This window comes from Simochromis diagramma, unplaced genomic scaffold, assembly GCF_900408965.1.
Source record: "Simochromis diagramma unplaced genomic scaffold, fSimDia1.1 OVJJ01000334.1, whole genome shotgun sequence".
In the NCBI taxonomy this organism is placed as follows: domain Eukaryota; kingdom Metazoa; phylum Chordata; class Actinopteri; order Cichliformes; family Cichlidae; genus Simochromis; species Simochromis diagramma.
Genome location: NW_024386764.1, coordinates 1646215 through 1667843, shown reverse-complemented (window position 1 = coordinate 1667843; position 21629 = coordinate 1646215). Strand labels below are relative to the sequence as shown.

Sequence of the window (21629 nt, the reverse complement as noted above, 5' to 3'; positions counted from 1 at the left end):
TAGTTTTGCTGGTTGTAAATAGATAACCACACTTTGGAGGAGAAGAGTAAAATGTTGAGATGGTCTTTTTATTTAAACTGTGTTCAAACAGCCTCCCTGGTGCCTCCTCAGAGCTTCGTGTGACCGAGGAGTCATTAGTTCATTTACACTAAATTAACCCTGACACTCATCCTCACACACATACACACACTCATACTCTGACACACCCATCAAAAACAACAAAAATGCATTTACAGGTACACTGTGTAGTTTCTAGAGGATAAGACTTTCCAGGTTTCTACAGTTGTTTAACATCTGGTGTCCAATATCCTATCAGAACTTCTCTGATTATTCTGCATTTGATCTAAAAACCACACAGTTGCAGGAAGTGGGTGGAGTTTTCGGTGACGTGCCTCCTGAAAGACAAGGGAGGACTCGCTTGCGCTCTCTCTCTCATGCAGAAATTAATCAGCGATGGAAAAACAGAACTTCTTTTGAGTCCTCCGAGTTATTATGATCCAGATCAGAAAGAAAAACAGGTCAGACAGTGCGTGCTCCTCCTCCTCCATAAACCCGTCCCACCTGAAATAAGTAAGGAAACAAAAATATAAACCCTGCCAAAAGGAGAATCAATAAAGTCACAGCTCCACATTACAGCATGAAATTATGAACATCTTCATGTCTTGAAGAACACATTTTTTGTACTTGAGTGTAAAAGTCTTACACGATCAATATGGTCACGCTGTATTTTCAATTATTCGTTTTTCTGTATCTATGAGGACTCACACTAAACACAGGCTATCGGGGCAGAGATGTATATTTTAACTGAATGTTTTTACAGCTGAAGGTGAAAAATATGTAGAATCCCTTTTATCTCATAGATCAGTGTGTTATAGTGCATATGACTTTTTAAATTCCAGCTTTCAGTGTCCTCCTCCTCCTCAGTATGTTTGCTGTTACAGGCAGATATTCAAAACTTCGTTCTGAGTTCGAGGTGAAGGCACTGCTAGATTTGCCTAAACATTGTGACCAACGCTGAGGCCTCACAGGAGGCCGTCAGCTCTCCAGCAAATTTGCTCTGTATTGTGATCAGTGATCACTGACATGATAAAAAACCATTTACAGGAAATAATGACAATGATTATGGTTCAGTTTCATGTGTACAGACACAAGCTAAGTTTAAGCTACTGCTCTAAGTTTGTGCTAAGAACAAACGTTAAGATTGTAAATATGCGCAGGAGTTCAGCGAATAGCAGTTATTATCAGGAACAATAGTGGATACATTAACATTACATTAAACTTTGATGTCTTTGTTGCTGTGGTTCCATTTTTATGATAGTTGCCAAAAACGCAAAGAAAGGAAAATAAATCTTACATCACACAGACTGTAATTAAATAACTTCACTGTCTGAGCTTTTCTACGTTGCATGAACTATGCAATCATGCATGACTGGTTGTGACACCATCCGGATGAAGCTCATCTCATACACTGTGGATGAAGAACAGCAGTAAGACCTGTGGTGTGTTAAACTGAATTAGTGTGTATTTACTCTATGCGAGGGTCACGGCTGCTCCTCATTCCCAGAGCTGGGTGTCTGATTGCGCATTTGACTCCTCAGCTGTTCGATGAGTTCAGGGTTCTGCTGCTGCATCTGCTGAGCGAATTGCTGCCCTCTGCAGAAGCAAACAGAAAGGCAAAATCACCTGTCATTCATTGACACCACCAGCTTTAAAATGCAGTCCCTGTGCTCAGGTACGTACGCCTGGATCAGTCTTGATAAATCTCCAGGTGCTGCAGCACTAGGGGCTGCTGGTGCAGCCCCAGGAGGCGGGGCTGCACCTCCTCCCCCTCCAGCGCCCCCACCTCCCAGTCCACCATACGCTCCAGACATCATCCCGGACATCCTGGAAGATAGGACAGGAAGTTAACTCTGAAAAACCACAGAGGAAGAATGGATTTCAGATGAAGTGAGACAGACTTACAGCTGCTGAACCTGAGGGTTGTTCATCAGAGACGAGGCCTGCAAAGAGACAAGAGTAGGATGGAAAAATTTACCGAGTAGAAACAGAAACTGTAAATACCTAAATTAAAAATAATGAGCAATGCTGGTAAATTCTCAGAGTTCTCACTGTTTATGTAAGCTGCAATTTAATCACTGTTCAAATGTGTGTGTGTGTGGTTTTTCTGGTCATTTCTGAAATTCTACACTTCTTTAAAGGAGTGTCTTGTAATTAAGAGAAAATAAAAAACATTACTATACCAATGCTATGCGTGGCTGTTGAGTCAACAGAACTCATTATGTTGCTGTGTGCATGTATCTTTTAGAAATTAGTATCCAAGTGAGTTTTACCTACCAAAACTGACAAGACACACACCAGCATTATATGTGCTGTATGGACTAATAGGCATGTTACAGTTTCTGCATCTGAAAGGTCGTTAGGTTCTGACGAGGACCGAGTGATGCAAATTTGGCCATCATACAGATTTGCTTTGTGCAGTTGTGTGATTTACTATTGAAAATAACCAAATAGCAATAGCATGTGAATGCGATCAAAAACAGCTTTTTTCTAGCATTTACAGGAGCAAGCAAGATAAGGTTAGCCACCTACACCGCACCGACATGTTTACTGTCAATTAGGAAAGTTAGCCGATAACGTATTTTGCCAAAATCAGGAGACCTCATTGACTCAAAGAACTATATTGCATGAAACAAGATTCGATTTTGTGTCAGCAGAAAGACAAACAAAGAGCTCAGGTTGGAGTTTGTGTGGCTTCCATGAACTGAGCTTGGCTTCACTGCCCAAAACTGGCTTTCTTTCTGCTAAAGTAAGCCACACTGATAATGTGGTACCCAATGCAGCATGTTGCTGGCTAACCTTCACTTGCTTGTTTATTATCAAAATAATGTCTGAAGTCACATGACTTTGTGCTTTTGTATATTAGAGGCAAACTCTTAGAATGTGGTCTCATCATTTGTACGATGGTTCGATGCAACAGAAAAGGTGATTTAAAGGAAACCGAAACAAGAAAATTAGCAGTGAGCTCTGACGAGTGCAACTGGTTCTGATGGCTGCCAAAACTCCGTGACCGCTTAGAAATGTTACAGGCCAAACACTCAGATCTCACCATGTTCATGAAGCCGGGGTTACTCAGCAAACCAGCTAGATCGACTCCGCCCAGCCCTGCAGTCTGAGAGAACAGAGACAGGTTCACGTAAACACAGTGCTGTCGGGAAGTCGGAAATTTGATCCCTCATCCTGCCTCTTCTCACCGGACTGGACGTGTCCATCTTCTCCTCTGCGATCTTCAGATTGGTTTTGTAGGTGTCGTTATCTGGGTCGAGCTCCAAAGCCTTCTTATAGTAACTGACTGCTTCTGTGTGTTTGTTGAGGCTGGCCAGAGCCAAACTGAAACACAAGACGACAAGTCAGGGCCAGAGACAGCTGAAAACAGAACGCAAGGAGCTTCCAGCTTTTCATTCTTCATGCTCTAATGCTGCATGTTTGTCTACTTAAACAACTGCAAACTCCTGCATAACTGGTTAAAAATAAATAAATAAATAAATAAATAAATAAATAAATAATGTAAAAACTTTGTGGAAATAACTTTGTGCTGGCTGACTTTGGTTTTACGGCTGCAGTCAGCACTGACCTTCATTTTCAGTAAATCTGCCACTTGTGTTTAATAACTGACAGTTTTCTTCCAAAGGCAGTGAAAACACTTCATAAATATCGTAAAACAAGATTTGTTTATTTGACCAGCTTCACAAAATCCAAAGATATTCAGCTTCAGCACAGAGCTTCATTTATGAAAACTGCAAACTTTACTTGTTCCTAAAATACTTTTACAAAGGCAGAGTATAAATACTCATCATCTTAAGAAGACACAATTTTTATATTTTATTTTACTATTCAACAGATAAATCCTGAGATCTGAAGGAGCCAAACACTGTGAAAGCTTTCTTTTCTGATGCTCCAAAGTCACTTATTAAGAAAATAAAAGTTATAGGAAAATTTTTAAGTTGGATCTCTTTGTGGAATCCATTTGTTCGAAGAACCTGGTTTCATTTACGTTATTTTATCCCCAGTCTGTCTGATTTTAAAGGACATAGAGACAACAATCCTCTGATGAGCCTTTGTTGCTAATTCGTCTGTTAAAAATAAACGTGTATATGTAATGGAGAAAACTACAGCCGTGATGCAACAGTGTCCAGGGTGCAGATCAGAATCAGAAATACTTTATTAATCCCGAAGGAAATTATAGGTTACAGCAGGCAGCAGGCTAATGGCACATGCGCACTTACAAAGGAACCCTCTGACCAAACTTTACACAAACATGTCAAAGAGTAGGCTGATAGGAAAAAAAAAAAACACCAAGATTTGCTATTAGCTCGGGTCCACACCAGCAGGTGGCGCTGTGAGACGCATCCTTGGTGTAAAAGGAAAGCTCCTCTCTGCTGCCTAAGAACAAAGAAATGCCTTCCTGCAGTTTCCTCTGATAAACACAGGACATTTTTTCTACATGTGAGATGTTTTTGATGTCAATGTGAAATCGCTTCACGGCAACAATGAAAGACAAAGAGAAGATGCTGTCATACCCCATCCGCCCATAAGCTTTGCTATAGTTGGGGTCGATGCTGATGGCTCGTTCACAGTCCTGCACGGCTCCTGCGTAGTTCCCCAGCTTACTGTAAGCTGCAGCTCTGCACAAAAAACACACAAAAACTAACTGCTTCACGTGAACGTCAACAATCTGAACACAGCAAAACAACTGCAACAGAGCATTTGCATAAAACGTACATAAACAGCACAGAAAAAATCGTTTCTAACAATATTGTCATGTGACAATATGTGAAGAATTTGTTTTTTTTAAAGGACCAAACTTAAAGGTTTTATGTAACAAAGTATGTAAAAATATCTAAAGTGACAAAACAAGTGAAAACACATGAAAAGTGTTTGTTCTTTTGTTTCTGGTTCATCATCAAATACAATTTTACTGTTTTTAAAATAAAATGAACAACAAATATTTAGTGATGCTGAGGAAATGCTGACCGACCTGTTGCAGTAGTAGACGGCGTTCTGAGGGTTGATGGCGATTGCCTTCGAGTAAAACTCAACAGCAGCTGCAAAGTTGTCCACCTTCATCTGGTCGTTGCCTCCAGTCGAGAAAACAGAAAAGAACAAAAACGCCTCACTCACCTGAGCACTGTGCAATAAACTTTATACAGCAATGTCACTCTAATGTCATCTCTCACTTGCTGTCCTTGCTATCATTAGCATTAATTATTATTACACAATATTTATTCCATTCATTTGGCATCACTGATTTTTCCTAGTATTTTGCTGTGTAGAGATACTAATGCTATAGTATCATGTGAAACATAGACTTTTATATTTACTTTTAAATGTTATCTTTAACTTTCTCTATTTAACTTTTTTAAAGTTATTTATTTGACTTTATTTATTTTTTTACAGACACTTTTTATGATTTTATTTTACCTTATTAAGTAAAGTTTTTGTCACATTACCCTTTATTTTACTGAGCTACTCTACTATAAGCTTAATTTTTTATTTTAATTGCATTTATTGTTTTGGCTGCTGGAATCTCCCAACTTCATTTTAATCCTCTAAGTGATGACGTGATGAACCCTGCTTCCAGGTCCAAACTGCTCCGTGTTTATTAAGGCTGTTGTGTTTTTAACATGTTTTAATACTTTGTACCTTGTTCTAATCTCAACAAGCCCATAAAAACAGTCAGTGATCACTGTCGGCCTCTCTCGGTTTTAATCATCACTGTTCATTTTACAGCTCAGTGTTTAAACCCTTAGGATGTAGCTGCAGCCCAGCAGCAGTATATTAATGACTAACCTCGTATTGTGGATGGATTATCTCAGTTGTTCTCCTGACTGAAGTTTGGTCCGTTTACAGCATCCTGCCATGCGACTGCATTTGTCCCTAACTATCAGGAACCCTCAGGTTAACTTTTATCGAGTGGAAAAAAGTTAGCGTTCATCCTCCAGCTTCACTGTGTTTATGCTAACATAGCTGTGTTGCTAGCAATCACGTAGCACATCATTATATAGCAGCTAGCCCAACTTCAGTAACCCTACAAACGTCACTGCTGTTTAGTTTTCTGTCTTCATTTATGTTGGAAGTGATAGCAGAGCTGTACGTTTGAATTTATTCACAAATCTCTCAGTCAGAACATGCTATATCATGTTTAGGTGGAAGCTAGCGAGCTAACTTCCTGCTAACTTCTAACTCTGTTAAATGTAATAAATTCTGTTTTCATGGATGCCTGGATGTTAAACTTCATTGTTACACCTGGTAAAGCAGCAACGCTGATCATTTTATTACAGATGAAAGAATTTAGGTTTTAACTCTCAGTGATGCTGCAGTGTTCGTTTGACTTTATAACCTGCAGCAGAGTTTGGGCCTGACACGGCTGATGTCTGACGTAAAGACCAGATAACAATAAATACATGTCCTCTTATTTCTATACTGGGGATAGATGATTAGACAGAAGTCAGCACTTTAGCTTTCATCATTAACCTGCCTTGAGGCCACTTTTGTTGCCTGCTTACATCAACAGTACTGCATTTGTGCTTGAGTAAATTATCACGTAACTGTACTTCTGACTGCTGTATTTCCAGTTAATGTATCTGCTCTGCCTCTGTGAGTCTCTGTTATAGAGTGTCAGGAAAACCAAGTGTTACTTCCTACAGCTTTCCAAAAACCTGATTCAAGGAGCTGCAGGTTCATTTGCATCATCTCTTCCTTGTACCAGCTTAACCCTACAAATGAACACAAAGACAAACTAGCTGCTCTAGATAACGTGTTCACACCAGCCTGGACTCACCGTCACTTTTGAGTCTTTCAGCCTCTGCTTTCTGTTCCTCTGTTGGGGAGTTTGGGGTGGAGTTGTTGTTGACCTGCGACTGAGCTGAATACTGTCAAACAAACAAACACTGGGTTAAATGAGACTTCCTGTAAAACAACTATTAAAAACAGACAGACGGACTCTTCAGGTGTGCAAGATCACAGAGAAACACTTAAAAAAAATATGCTCATGTAAAATTAACATCTGGTGCAACCCGCACTAAGGCCAGTGCTCCATTTAAACGTTTAAAGAATGGCATTTGGATCTTCACCAGTATGTAATAGCTTACTTTGCCTTTTGTAAGCCACAGCAAATAATACTGATATTTATTATGCATTTCGTTTCAGCTCTGGCTTTGGAAGAACAGTGAAATTAACTCAGACTTGCTGCAGGACATTGATGCAAAGGCCAAAATGTTCAGACTTGTCATCTCTGCAATACAAAACTGAAACCGTTTGGAAAGTTGCAAGGGTCTTCTGTGTTTACCTTTGCTGTAGCGGAGGTAAAGATCTCCGGTAACGTCATGGGGACCGCGAGACTCTGGTCATCGGTGGAAACCTCAAACGCCGTCTCCAAACACTGAACAGCAACTGAAAAACAATAAGATCATGTCAACAACAAGCTGGTTCCAAAAGATAAAATAAAAGAGCCACACAAAAGGAAGAACGATTCAATCTGTCGTGATCTTTCAACTACTCCAAGATGTGGAATCAGAAACATCCCTGTGTGTCCTGAGGTCTTCTCACCTGTTGGGGAGTTGGATCAGGTGTTGGGGGAGGATAACAAACAGCCTGGGAGCACGTATGGCCAGGTTCACTACTGCAAACTTGGTTCTGGTGTAAAAGTATTGTTGATATTTACTGCGAGAGCACAATGGGACAATGGGAATGGGAACTGAGGTTTGTTGACTGACCCTGTTGCACATCTATTTCTGGAAGCTCAGGGAGGAGAGTATTTAAGTCAAGCACACAAACTGATTTACTAAAATTTGCATGTCTTAGTTTTTGCACTTGATAATGAACTAACTGACAGTGTTTAAAAAGAAAGCACAACTTTTGTAAATCACCTGTAAAAATAAACACACCTATGAGCGCTATTTGGAAATTGTGCTCACATGACATCTTGCCCAATTTAGTACATCTGGCCCACAGTGAGGTATTCTCTTAGAGCATCTGGCAGAGCCTGAGGTCCTTTTCCATCCTCTGAGGGGAAACGTGGATTAACTGAGGTCACCGAGTTAGTTAAAAAACTATTTTGTGACTGGACTTTATGCAGATGATGTTTGTCTTCAGCTCTTCGGGTGTTGTGAGGGTTTCCTGGTTGACACGTCGATAAAATGATCCAACTGTTTCAGAGGCACACTTGAGGACAGCGACTCTGGAATAGCCGGATATGGTGGTAAAATATTCCGTGGCATAAATGCCTTTCCCTCTCTGAAGCCTTTATTATACTTTGTGTCTAGAAGTCCACTATGGTTTGCTTAGGTCAGAGTGATATAAATTTTGTCAACAGATATTTGCAGCTGTCTTGTGTCCACAACAGAGCATCATAAGAGAATGTCTATGCCAGAGTAACGGAGGAGCCATTAGGTGAACCTCAAATTCAGGAGAAACAATCAGGTTTTCATACTGATTGAGGCGTATTGGACCGACTCTTTATCCTCTCAAGGACACTTTGAAGTGATGGTTTACTCATCTAGACACCATTTGTTTTGTTTTTCTCGAGAAAGTATTCAACGGCATCCATGTAGTGTTACAGCACGTGTTACATGTGCTATGTGAGCTATTTGGTCTCTATCAGGCTACCAGGCACAAGTTTTGAATTAGTGATGGCAATGCAAACTGCCAGCCTGCCCTATGTCACAGATTCTATTAATAATCTTTGTGGACAACACAGAGCAACAGCATTCAGCAGGTGAAGGGTGTCAGGTTCAGTGGTCTCTGGGATCATCTCTTTGCTCCTTGTTGATTTATTACAATTCAGTTTTATTTCTACAGCACACACAACAGATGTCTCAAGACACCGTATAGTGTGAAATAAAAACAGAACACAAAGAACAAAAAAATTAGAGAGTTTACAAAAGTTAGTGACATGCAATATAAGGACGCTGGGAGTGAAAAGAGGGAAAAGAGGATGATGAAGAAGCGCCAGTATCTAAAGGCTCTGGCTGCTATAGTAATGAATAGTTTGTAGCCAAGTGGGTGGCAGCTGGGATGTAAATAACAAATCCAAGTTCAAGGTCAAGATTTCTATTCAAAGACTGATCTAATGGGCACTCTTTGCTGGGCAGAAGTACAGAGACTTGTGTTAAAAAAGTGAAACAAAAGTGAAGTACTGATTAAATTTCACTCAAGTAAAAGTGAAAAAGTACAGGCTCTGAAATGTACTTCAGAGTAAACAGTAGCTCTTTTCTACTCGCTGTTTTTGCCCAAAGCTAAGTAAACCTGTGCTGATCCTTGTAATGACACAACAACAGTATAGTCAGGAGATAAAGTGAAATTTGGCAGATGGGTAAACCTGTAAGCCATCCTTTCTGTGACTTAATACTGATCATAAACAAAATAACTGTTGTGCACCAGCCCAACACAGTGCTTTACAGCACAACAAGCTAACTTGTTTATCCTGCAATAAACGGCAGGATTTTATGCAACATGCATTCATAGACACGATGCATTCGTGCATCAAGCGCTTTGAGGGTCTCGAAAAGCGCTATATAAATGCAATGCATCATTATTATGTCTATTTTGCAGGAATGTTACACATAGCTTCACATAAATATATAGTATTTGATTAAAAAATCAAGACATTACATGTAGCTTTTATATCCAGCTTGTCAATTAATATCAGTTTGTCAGTGGGCAGTCCTTACCTTCAAAGAGAACCCCTCTTCCTCCTCTACTGTCCTGTTTCTCCTACATCTTTCTCTATCGCTGACTCAAGTTATCTCTCATTCTTTTCTCTCCCTGAGAAATACAGCAGCTGGACCTTTAGCTAGCAAACACACTCCATGACAAACTGCACAAGAACAGTTTGTGTGTTTACTGATGATTGTTGAGCAATTACAGAAACGCTGCATTTGAAAATAGCTGCTACTTAACAAGTTATTCCCTGTATGCTCGCTCCTCTTAGGGATATCTGCACCAAGAACACCACTGGATTGTTCTGCTCCACTTAGCTCTATAAACAAAGCCTCTTTCATTTCTTTGTACATGATACAACCTGGTGATGGATACACCAATAGGACTGTCTTTTATGTGCTACTGGTCCCAACTGGGCTACTTGGCTCAAATCCGTCTGATGTTTGAAGGCACAGACTAACGTCTTAAACCCAAAGTAACAAACCCATTTGGAAAATTTAAGCAGTAAAAAATATAAGATTATGTGTAAAAATGTAGACAGTCAGAGTAAAAAGTTGTCATAAAAAAACAATACTCAAGTAAAGTACAGATACCTAAAAATGAGTTACTCTGCTTAATTTTGAAGTATTTGTACTTCTGTTTCCTCTGCTGCTCCTCCAACCCAGACTCAGACATATGAAGCCAGGCTATGTGTGCTGCTGTATGTATGTTGTGGAAAGAAATATTGAAGTGAACTTTTTTTTAGTGCTGTAGCCGACTCAGTCAGAAAATCTGCTGGCATAACAGTCAGTGATGATTTTGACCAAGATCACAGTCAAATGGAGTCACAGGAAGTTTGAGCTTTTGTAATAAAAACAAATATAATAATAATAATAATAATAATAATAATTCCATTCATTATGGTATCCCTGGTCCGTGGTTATAAGACACTACGACACACGGCAACAAACCACACAAACTCTGAACATCATACTTATTCCCCATGAGAAAGTTTAAGTGTGCATTCTGAGTCAGGAGAGAAATGAACTGAGCAGCTTCATGTTCTTCTTCTTCATGTCTGAGGACTCACCTTCGAGACTCTCCTGAGCATCTGAAGACAGAGTCCCTGACTGGAGCTGGTCATGGAGGAACTGGATGATGGAGAAAGCGAGGCGTTTGTTGTCTGTCATGGCGGCAGAGGTGCTGCGTCTCTGTGCTCACTGAGGGAGAGACACCCTGCAACTAAAACCTTGTTTCCAATAAGAACCGGAACCCTGTAAATGTACATAATGCATGCAATGAAATCCAAATCATTTAAATACCGCTTAAGCATTATATGAAAATAGTGCAGTGCATTTGTTCATTAAAAAGAATATGTGCCAACTTTGAATTTGATGTGAGCAACATATTTCAGCAAAGTTTCAATATGTACTACATAACCTCTTCTTTTAACAACACTAAGAGGAGATCAGAGGGTAAACACATAGCATATCAGTAATGTGTTCTGAGCCTAAAGCCAGAGTTTTCAAGCTTACGAGTGTGGCTAACTTTAGTTGACTATAGGAATTTATGTTAAACACCTTACACGGTACGGACCAAACCAGAAATGTTGCCGTGCCGGTGTATTTACACTATAAAAAACAGCCTGTTTTCAAAACTGTGCTGCCTGCAGGCCTAAGGGTCACAGGAAAAGGTTTCCAGCCTTTTGCCCTCATGACATTTCTGCTAGCTCTCTAACTCTTTCTATCTCACAAACTGCAGACCCCATCTTTAATTCTGAAATACTCAGCATCAGTAATGCCCTTTTTTACACCTCATTAGGTCAGTAATTAACCTCATTAGCTGTCAGATATTGCAGACGTGTTTGATTTTTTTTTAAAAATCACATCACTCTCTATATGTAGACATGCAGCATGTATTTATATGCATGCATACATTTTGTTATATTTATTACTTTCTTTGGTATCAACCAGGATTGAGTACTAACTTTGATGTACTTTGATCACACCTGCTTATTTTGAATTTGATCTCTGCAGCATGAAGGAATGCCTTTATTGTCATTGCACAAACTTCTTTGTTTCAGCCTCTGCTATACTGCTGTTTTGAGGGGGGCGTAAAGTTTAGTTGTCTGGGTATTCTGCCAGATAATGCTATTAATGATGCATTAACACCTTGTATCAACAGTGATTAATGCTCGTCAGGGACATGGAAGTACCTTCTTTCCACCACACCATATGTTTAGCCACCCCCTTTGGTATTAGCATGGAGAATGTTCTAGCAACTCCAGCACTGTGTGAGCAGAGCTAACGTTAACCACCTCTGAACATAAAACCATTACACAAACAGAACAGCTGATGCGGGCTGATAAAGGAGATCTGTGTGTCGTGTTTTAAAACTGCTAAAATCAGTGAAGTTTATGAGGAGTCACCGCAGACACAGTGACTCAAGATCTCTAGCTAATTTCTAGCTTGGCGTGCTAGCATACCAGTTAGGACAACTACAAATCAGCACACATCTACGGTTTATTTGGCTCTTGAGGGTACACGTTACGTTTTAAAATGGGTTTCCAGGAACTGCTATGGCAAATCTCGCAGTCTAACGCTATTACTATAATCGGTACTGAATTAGGTGGTTATGCTGTATTGTTGAAACCCTGAAAACTTAAGACTACAACTGACTCGTCGGACACGAATTTATCTCCTTTGAAGTTAACAAGCAGCTGGTTTATCTTCAGACTGAGCATGACTCGAAATGGAAAGAATGTGTCAACAAAAAGACGAAGCTGATGCTAAAATGCTTGTATTTAGTCAACCCGTGTTACTTTCTGTATGCAACACAGGCCGGATTTGACAGATGATTTCGAGAGTTAAAGATATGTCTTTAAGTTTTCTTCTATTACACCTGAGGGTCGCTCTAGATTCTAGAAGAAAGACCACGATGTACTGCAAGAGATTTGAAAGGAGCGTGACGTGTTCGTCAAACCATAGCGGCACGATGCTAACGGGTGGCTAGCTGATCATATTCCTTTGAGTACATAGGCGCTGCTTTATAAATAAACCTTCCACGCTGCCAAAGCGAGGCTGACAATACAGCTAAGCGTTTCTCCTACCTGTCGTCTCCGAGTTTCAGATGCGAATCAGTCCTAAAAAAGAGAATTTACGTTGCTTAGCTTCTTTGAGGAACACTCACTCAGTTCGTTCATAAGCTTGTCGCAGAATGATGTCATCATGCGAGGATGCAGTTGAGGGGTCGTAATATTTTTAGCGACCTTACTCACTGCCACTGCATTATTATTATTATTTTTTAAATTAATTATTTATATTAAATTGAACAAGTGTGGCGGAACACACAACTGTGAAATAATAGAAAAAAGAATAATTAAACAATAATAATAAAAAAAACAATACACTGAGGGTTTTAACACAAAACACAACTTGTATGTACTCTTTGTCCTGGGCCATTCTGAAGGAAGCTTAAATTTCCGTCGATCTTACGCATCTTTACGGACACTAAAATTTGTACCTGACAGGGGCGCCTCCAGAATTCTTTCATAGGGGTGGCCATATGGGGACCACTAAAAATATCAGGGTGGCACACAAAAAATAGAATTTCTCCTTTTATTATGCTGTTATCAAATATAGGTCACTTGACAAAAAAAAAAAAATCCCCCCAAAAGAGAGAAAGTAAAGAATTTTATCCAGTAGACTCGCTCATTTTTCAGGAAGTGATGCCTCCAACTGGTGAGGCATCCTTTTTCTTTGTTTCATTCTTCTTTATTATTATTATTATTGATATAAAGCTGGCCATTTTCACATGACAGTCACTTTCAAACTTTTTTAGAACTGCATTTTTTTTAAAGGAATAGAAATGGTAGTACTCCAAATATGCAAGAACAAAATGTCCCTCAAAGTGAGAAGAGTCAATTTTAAATCAGGTAACTATTTCATTTGTTTTTATTTTTGATATATGGAAAACTGACATGCATAAAGGAATAATGCCACATTTTTACCAGGAAAGGTTAGTTAGTTTTCTTGAAAAACATCAGGTAAGAGTATTAAATTCCCTTCAAACCTTTGTCATGGATCATATATACAGAAACCCATGTTTATTATTATGTTATCATGTTTATTATGTTTCTTATTACACTTAAATAGTTGTTATGTGTGCTTTGGACTTTATTCTTTTTACAATAGACTTTTGTCACTCCTCTCTGAAGTATTTTGAATTGTTCTAAACTGCACAAAAGTGTTGGGTAGCTGTGTAAAGCCTAGCTGATAATCCTGTATATAGCTTCTTCACTTTTTACTCTGTCTTTAATAAATGAAAATATTTATAAAAAGAACTTCTCAACACCTCTTTGCGTGCTCCTCCTCCTCATTATAGCAGATTGTGGTTGTCAGAGGATTAAACTTGGCCCCGGACTCACCGCAGGCTGTTGTCCTCCGACTTCTCTGCTGTCTGAGGACCAGATTGAGGACAATGGGCCTGCTGAATATTATCAGCTCTATCAAAGACCGAGCTGAAAAGTTTCTAAATGAGAAAAATGTGGTGACGGATATTCTGGGAAAAATGGAGGAGAAAACTGGGATCAAGAAGAAGGTCATTGCTCTTGGTACGTGTGATTTAATCTTCTAGAATTATTTTTTTTACCAACTTGCTGCTTTGTGTAGTAGCACATGGCTACTTCTGGATCATTCTGCTCTCGTTCTAGATGTAGTTGATTTGTATAAAGCTTGTTGCAGGCCAGTGGAAACCTGAAGAGGATTCAGTTAATCCTCCTGTGATCAGCTACCGTCCACAACAGGAAGCTGGGAATGTTCTGGAGGTTTTCTGCTTCGTTTATTCTGCAGTTAATCCTCTGCACTGATAAATATTTTGTCATACTGAACTCAGATAAACTGCGGCCCTCGGGGTTTTAGCATCGTTAAGCTCCTGGTTTTGTGGCAGTGCCTGCTTCATTGTGTCCAGTTCTTTGATAGGACATGTATCACCCTGAGCTGAAAGCTGAAAGTCTTCTGTTTAGTACTTTCTCTGACTAAGCAGTGATGGGCAGAAGTCTCCTTATATCTTATGTTTTAGTTCCTGGATCAACTATGTTAGCAGCTTTAAAGGACTGGTTTTACCCCAGTTTGATGCTGGTCCTACGCAGAGCTTACGTGTAACTTTTTGCCTGCTGCACAGAAGACCAGTCATAAAATATCTGTGTAGGCTTCATACCAGGAGTCCTTCACTCTGAATGGGTAAATATCTACAAACACTAATGTGGTTCAGTGAAACCTGCGGGAGTCTCAAAGCTTTCTGCAGCTGTAACCTTGAATAACTCTCTCTCTTGGGGAAGACAAGATAACTCTTTATTGTTATTGCACAGTCATACGTGGCTCAATAGTACAATGAAATTGGAAAAACTGAAACTGGGACTAGTATCTTGTGTGGAACTAAAGCTGTATTTTAACACCTTTAATTAAATTCTCTGTCACAGTTTGGTTTAGACAAAAACCCCAAACAAATTCTGATAGGACACCAGATGTTTGAGGTACCACGATAACTGGCTAATGATCAAAGCCAGTCATTGTTTATAATGATACATTATTTCATAAGCATAAAGGGCACTTTAAACAATGACAGGTGATATAAGAGAAGTATAACTGCTTAGAAACAATCAAAAGAATAATCGTACCCACACTGGCAGCTCATCCAGTTTCACGTTTGCAGCAACAAATGGAGAATCTTTTAAAAGAAACTCTGTTACAGCAAAATACACAAGACTTCACTTGAGACGTCAGATTTTATAGATTTTAAAATGTTTTCACAAATTTAGCAAAACAAAGCTAAACAGCAAAAAACTCCAAAAAAACCAAATAATCCCCCCCAAAACAAATCCTAACCTTCTCCCCATCGACAGATTTTTGGTAATCTTTTGGGTATCAAGAGGGTAACAGAAGCTGAGGTTGTTAACAGCATTCTTTCTTTTGACTTTATTATACATCTTCACTGTCAGTTGTTTCCTAGACCATGTGGTCCCTAACATGGTCACAACATGTTAGCCATTTAGAGGGAGGCCTATTAATTATTTTTAGTCCTGTGTGGACATCACAAACTAATACAGATCCAAATATCCTTCTTGATCCTGGGACCCAATTCCTTTGGTGGAAGGTTGAAACTTCCGGCCTTGGAAGAGTTACACAGACTCTCAGACTGTTCTTCATATTTAATTATTTTGGGATTTATTGTCTTGTTGGGTTTCTGGTTTCAGGAATTTTAATTAGTTTGCACCATGTTACTTCATCTTCATTTCTAAAGGGCAAATCATCCAAATTAGCAAACTAAAAATGGGGTGACTGGAGCTCAGGTGGTAGAGCAGGTCACCTACTAACTGGAAGGTGTTTCAATCCCAGTCTGCTCCAGTCTGCATGCCAAACATCCTTGGGCAAGATATTAACCCCGTGTTGCTCTCCGATGCATGGATCGGAGTATGAATGTGTGTGAATGTTAGACAGTAAGCGCTTAGAAACAGCTATGAACAAAGTGCTTGTGTGAATGGGTGAATGTATAAGTTGTGTAAAGCACTCTGAGTGCTCAAATAGAGTAGAAAAGTGCTATATAAGAACCAGTCCATTCACCATAAAAATGGCTTTTCCCTCCCAAACTGCTGCTGATTGATATATTTCCATCCAGCTTTGACAAAGAAAACCTCTGTGGCTTCAGGAGTTCATTGTTTGGCTGGAAATAAAAAACGTTTCTGCCATAAAATCTTAAAGGCAAAACCTCGGTGTATCCATACTTGATTTGTCTACGGTCAGTTCAGTAAAGGTTATTCAAACATCACAGCAGTGTGTTCAGTGTTAACAGAAAATGGGAAGAGAACAACCACGTTGCTCTACTTCTGCCTTTCCTGCTGAATTTCTGAAGCTGTTGCACATTATATTGTTTTATAAATATGTCGACATTTTTACAAGAAAGTTTTGTTGTTTTCTAAAAATAGATACAGATCAAACAGCGTATTTTGTTGGTAGTGTTAAAAGGGCTCTCAGGTCCGTGTGAACACAGTGATCCAGTGAGCAGGGAACAGCAGTGTATTGAGAGCACGTTGATGCTGGTGCAGTGGATTTGGAGCACATTAAGCAGGACATGATGTCAGCGTGGTGCCTGGTGCTCGCTGTCTCCCGCTCTGAGCCTTGACGTTAAAGCTGATTATCCACAGAGACAGGCAGCAGAGCAGCGCCGCCTCCATGTGTGAACAGCAACATAAGCTGATCAGAGGTAGGACACTTTTTTACAGTACTTCCTGTCTGTCTGGCTGTCAGCCAATCAGTGAAATTTTGCTTGTTGTTCAGATTTGTTTTGATATTTGGCTGAATCGCCCACACTGTTGGCCTGTGAGCTCTGCACTCTGTGCAGAGAATATACCTTGTTATTCCTGTCTTACATGGATAACGAAACAGGTTTTACTTCCTGTTCATGATGGACATCACCTTTCTTCATTGTAAGTTATGGAAGGCTATGAAATATATGGAAATGTACATTTAGGTGGAACCACAGATCGCATTGCTGCCTCTTAGCAAGAAGAAGTCCTGAGTTTGAATCCAGTCTGGTGCCTTTCTGTGGGGAGCATGTTTCACCTGTGTTTACACGAGTTCTCTCTGGACACTCCAGCTTCCTCTCATAGTCCAAACACATGTTCATTGGATATGAAATCAAATCTTGTAATGCTACGGCCCTGTTCTTTTGCCCACGTCTACATTGCTGGTCAGTAAGAAGTCTTTTGCAGGAAACACTTTCTTCTGCATGATTTTGGTTCCAAATTGGTCGAGTCTGTGCTAAACTGGCTGTTTCTGCAATGCAGTCTAATGAAATAGTTTGAACACTTGTAAAACTGTTAACTGCAAAATAGTTTGTGGAAGTCGGGGCTTGTCCACTCATGCACCCCACTTATGCACTGTGATTTACAGGAAATGTTACTTAAGAGAGTAAAGTAGAGCATAACTGCTTTAAATATTTGAAAGACACATTTCTCAGTGTTTGTATTTCAGACTTATAAATATTAATAAATAGCAGCAGTACATAGAAAACAAAACATCTGTGTCTTCATCCAGGTGCCGTCTCGCTGACCGGACTCTACCTGGTGTACGGATATGGTGCCTCCCTCCTCTGCAACCTGATTGGTTTTGTTTATCCAGCTTATTATTCGTAAGTTTTTATTTTTAATTTTTTCTATTTTCTTTTCCTCGTTGTGTTAGGAAGTCATTGTCATACTCAGTGGATCCATGTGGCAGTCTCAGTATAACAGCTGTGCCTACAATACACTGAGTTTTCTTGGTATTATTATCTTTTTGTGACATTTTTGGCATATATTGATCTTTTCCACAGTATATATTTAATGATATTTGGACATTTTATGCATTTATATAAAGACATTTTACTACATTTGGAGACATTTCAAAAAATAATTTTATTAGAGATGTTCAGACATTAATGTCATTAAGCTTAAGGATGTTGTCTGGTGTGTATTCTGGTTTTGCCCTTGAAGAAGCACAACTGATAAAGATGACTTTGTCTGGATAATTTTGACATCATTGAAATTGTGACTGATTTTACTGTTAAAGTTTATGATATTTATATCTGTAATACGGTTCAGTGACTAAAGCAAATAGTCGTGTTACTGGTGCAGAGGCACAGAAGTCTTTATCATATTTGAAGGATCAACATGTTTCTCAGCTCTTTTACAATACTCCAACTTTGTGCAGAATCAAAGCCATCGAAAGCCCGTGCAAAGAAGATGACACAAAATGGTTGACCTACTGGGTGGTGTACGGTGTCTTCAGTCTGGGCGAGTTCTTCTCTGATATTTTCCTCTACTGGTTCCCATTTTACTACGCTTTTAAGGTGAGATGACATGTAGCAAGCAATGATACATGCTACACCCCTTTATGGAGCATACCCTAAAGAACAAAATGCTTCTTTTAGGACGAAATATAGAAACAATATTGCATTTATATCCACTACTACCTTTTTTGAAGGGCTATGACCGTCATACTAGAATTGAGATCAGGTAAAAGGTTTCAGTGACTCCAGTAATCTCCTTCTTATGTGGTTCCAGTGTCTCTTCTTACTATGGTGCATGGCACCAATGTCCTGGAACGGCTCACAGATTATCTACAACAAAGTGGTTCGGCCTGTCTTCCTTCGCCATGAGGCCACAGTGGACAACATGGTCAGCGACCTCGGTGGGAAGGCCATGAGTGCTGCCGAGAACCTCACCAGAGAAGGTAAAACTGGCCCAGGACCACCGCTAGGGCCTTTTACAGAAGATTTAAATATGTACGTACTTCCTCTCTCGCTCTTCTCCCTCCTTAGTCCTGACCACTCTGGTGAAGAATAAAGCCATGATCATACCATCGCCACCTGTTGCTCAGTCTGAAGCTAAAAGTTTACCAAGTACATCAGGAGAAACATCCACAGCTAAAGTTGGTCCATCAGAGATGAACGAAGAAAGAAGAGTATGTAAAATACACATTTTCATCCTTTACTCAGTCTGTTCACCTTGAATTATATCAGTGAAAGCAGCTCAGGAAACCTGCAGTCTGCTGGTTTATGTCCTCTCTACAAGCTGCTGAGTGATGTGCTCTCACTCAGAAAGCCTTGTAGCATCTCTCTTTACCGTCAGTAACCCAGCTGGGAAAACTGATCAGCAGTCCCTTCAGTATAGAATCCCACTAACACTGTTTATGTAGCGGATCAGTACTTGGAGTTCAAGCATTGTTTAGATTTGTCCACATAACTTACAGAAATCCACGGTTATTAATGACACCCGTGGCTGTTAAATGGACTCCAGTCATGATTTTGTTGCTTGTGTTTGGCTAAAGTGGACTCACAGTTGATGCTGGAACAGACCTGTCCTTCATCTACATCAAGTGTTTATGTGTTCATATAGGAGATGAGGAATAAACTCTGACCTGTTGCTAATACAGCTATCTTGTTACCTGTTCCAGCCTTTCCTGGGTTAACCAGTTTGGTAAGTCAGCTGGTTAAGTGTTAAAAAAGTAGCACAGTGTTGTACAGACAGTGAATGTGGTGTGAAGCATGTAGACCAACAGTGCTTTTAATGGTCTGAAGCTAAAACAGACAGGATACTTTATCCTAGGTGTGAAGACCTGAACTGACCTTCTAATATACCCTCCTCAACTTTATCTGCAGCTCTTAGTGGTCCAGAAGAAACAGAAGCACTAGAAAATGATCTGCTTAGTAGTTTTCAACATTGGGTCAGAGTAAAGATCAGGACCAGAGGGTGAACTAAAGGCCCAGTATGAGATAAATATGTTTAGAAAATCTAAATTACTATTATTATTATTATTATTTTTTATCTGAAAGTGAGTAAGTCCAGAATTACAGTCTTACTGCAGCTCTCCTCCCACACTACCTACACCAAAGCAGAGCATGTGGGTTGGATGTGTATCAACATACCATGGTGGCAGAAACTTTCCGCACACTCATCATTGGCATCGTCTGCATGAATCTCATGGTATTTTGGGCTTTTCAAGATTTCTTTGAATTGTTCCTCTTCCCACGGTGGAATAACTGTACACCTTGCATGTTTAAAAAAAAAAAAAACAAGAACTGGATGCACTTTGAACTGATTTTGGATTTTCTCTAGTCCACACAGTCACATACCCCCACTAATGTTTGGTTAAATGTCCATTATCTAGTTGCACCTGGACCAGACACTTCTGGTATCCATCAGCAAGCTTTGAGCAGATATTTAACCACTCTTCTTGGCAGAATTGTTAGAGTTTATTTGTGTTTCAGTTGTGTTCATGTTTGTATTCTTCTGACCATCTGTGGATTAGTGAAAAACATTAAAACGTCCCAAACCAAGTACCCATGACATTCATGCCCATGATGAGTGTGCGTAAACTTCTGACCACAACTGTACATTCAGAGATTAATTTAAGTATTCAAATTAATCCATGAGGTTGTTTTAGGAACCCTCCCCTCCAAATAATTCACTTTTCACTTCACATTTAATGTTTTTTGTTTCTAACCTTTGGTTGTGTCTGTTATATGTCTGCTCATCAGGATGAACTCAGTGTAGACTGATGGTAAGTTACTCACAATAACAAATCAAAGTAATACAGAGGTGATAAATAACTTTCTTTCTAAGATATTTTCTGAAAGTCAAACTTCACATCCAGATATTTGTGTTCTGTTCAAACAGTTTCTACAACTGAGCTGGAGAGTAAAAAGTTAGCTTGAGGGGAGGTGGGGGATTAAATACGTCCTGTAATTGAACTCAATCAGTTTTTTTAACTATTAAAGGAGATGAACATGAAAAGGAAGCAAACAAACACTCAGTTACTTTAAATAACCAAGTAACAGGATTTAGTTTGTGTGTTGAAAACACGCCATAATAAATACATTCTATGTCTATGCTTCTTATTAACGTAATAATTATGGTTGGATTTTACTTGACAAATTAAAAAAAGAAGCAGGAAATCACAATCCGGTAAAATAATAAATGAGACTGTGTTTCTTTGCTGTTTATTCAGTTCTTTAGATAGCAGCAGAGGAAGAGGAGGAGCCTTGGTGATGAAGAAAAGGAGGGAAAGAGGGCTTTTCCTCATCATCCTGACAGATTTCAACAGGATTGTTACCTCTGTCAAAGAGACTGATTTCCTTTTTTTAAAAATCATGTTGTAGTTGTGCAGCAGGACATTGTGAAAAGATCGTTTTACTTCTTTGTTTCAAGATTTCTGGGAACAATTCTTTTCTTCTTTTCTTCTTCTTTTTTTTTAAGTTATTAAATCTTTTCTATGTAAACCTCCTGAATCTGGATTATAAATAACTCACAGAAGCTGTATTGTTGCCCTGGATTTTACTTGTTTCTATTGTCCTGATTCAGATAGAAGACCCAGAATCTAAATGTCTGCTAAAGTAAA

General features: G+C 39.4%; 2 protein-coding genes across 3 annotated transcripts; one reads left to right on the top strand and one right to left on the bottom strand.

Annotated features, from left to right (window-relative positions):
- Window positions 1-47: 47 nt before the first annotated feature.
- Window positions 48-12950, bottom strand: sgta (small glutamine rich tetratricopeptide repeat co-chaperone alpha). Of its 2 annotated transcripts, none has more exons than XM_040030974.1 (12): window positions 12886-12950; window positions 10787-10970; window positions 7346-7449; window positions 6839-6929; window positions 5036-5135; window positions 4578-4682; window positions 3252-3387; window positions 3107-3169; window positions 1963-2000; window positions 1741-1884; window positions 1530-1653; window positions 48-561 (listed from the first exon to the last, which is right to left on the bottom strand). In XM_040030974.1, exons 2-11 carry the CDS (start codon window positions 10884-10886, stop codon window positions 1542-1544), a joined length of 993 nt encoding a protein of 330 aa, XP_039886908.1. In that variant the 5' UTR covers window positions 10887-10970; window positions 12886-12950; the 3' UTR covers window positions 48-561; window positions 1530-1541. The 2 variants fall into 2 exon arrangements, with proteins under 2 accessions (XP_039886908.1, XP_039886898.1); XM_040030964.1 differs by having other exon boundaries at window positions 12806-12937.
- Window positions 12951-13935: 985 nt separating this feature from the next.
- reep6 (receptor accessory protein 6) lies at window positions 13936-20344 on the top strand. The gene is made up of 6 exons (XM_040030937.1): window positions 13936-14308; window positions 17790-17883; window positions 18441-18579; window positions 18794-18962; window positions 19051-19193; window positions 19686-20344. The coding sequence occupies exons 1-6, from the start codon at window positions 14176-14178 to the stop codon at window positions 19698-19700; spliced, it is 693 nt and encodes a 230-aa protein (XP_039886871.1). The 5' UTR covers window positions 13936-14175; the 3' UTR covers window positions 19701-20344.
- The last annotated feature ends 1285 nt before the right edge of the window (window positions 20345-21629 follow it).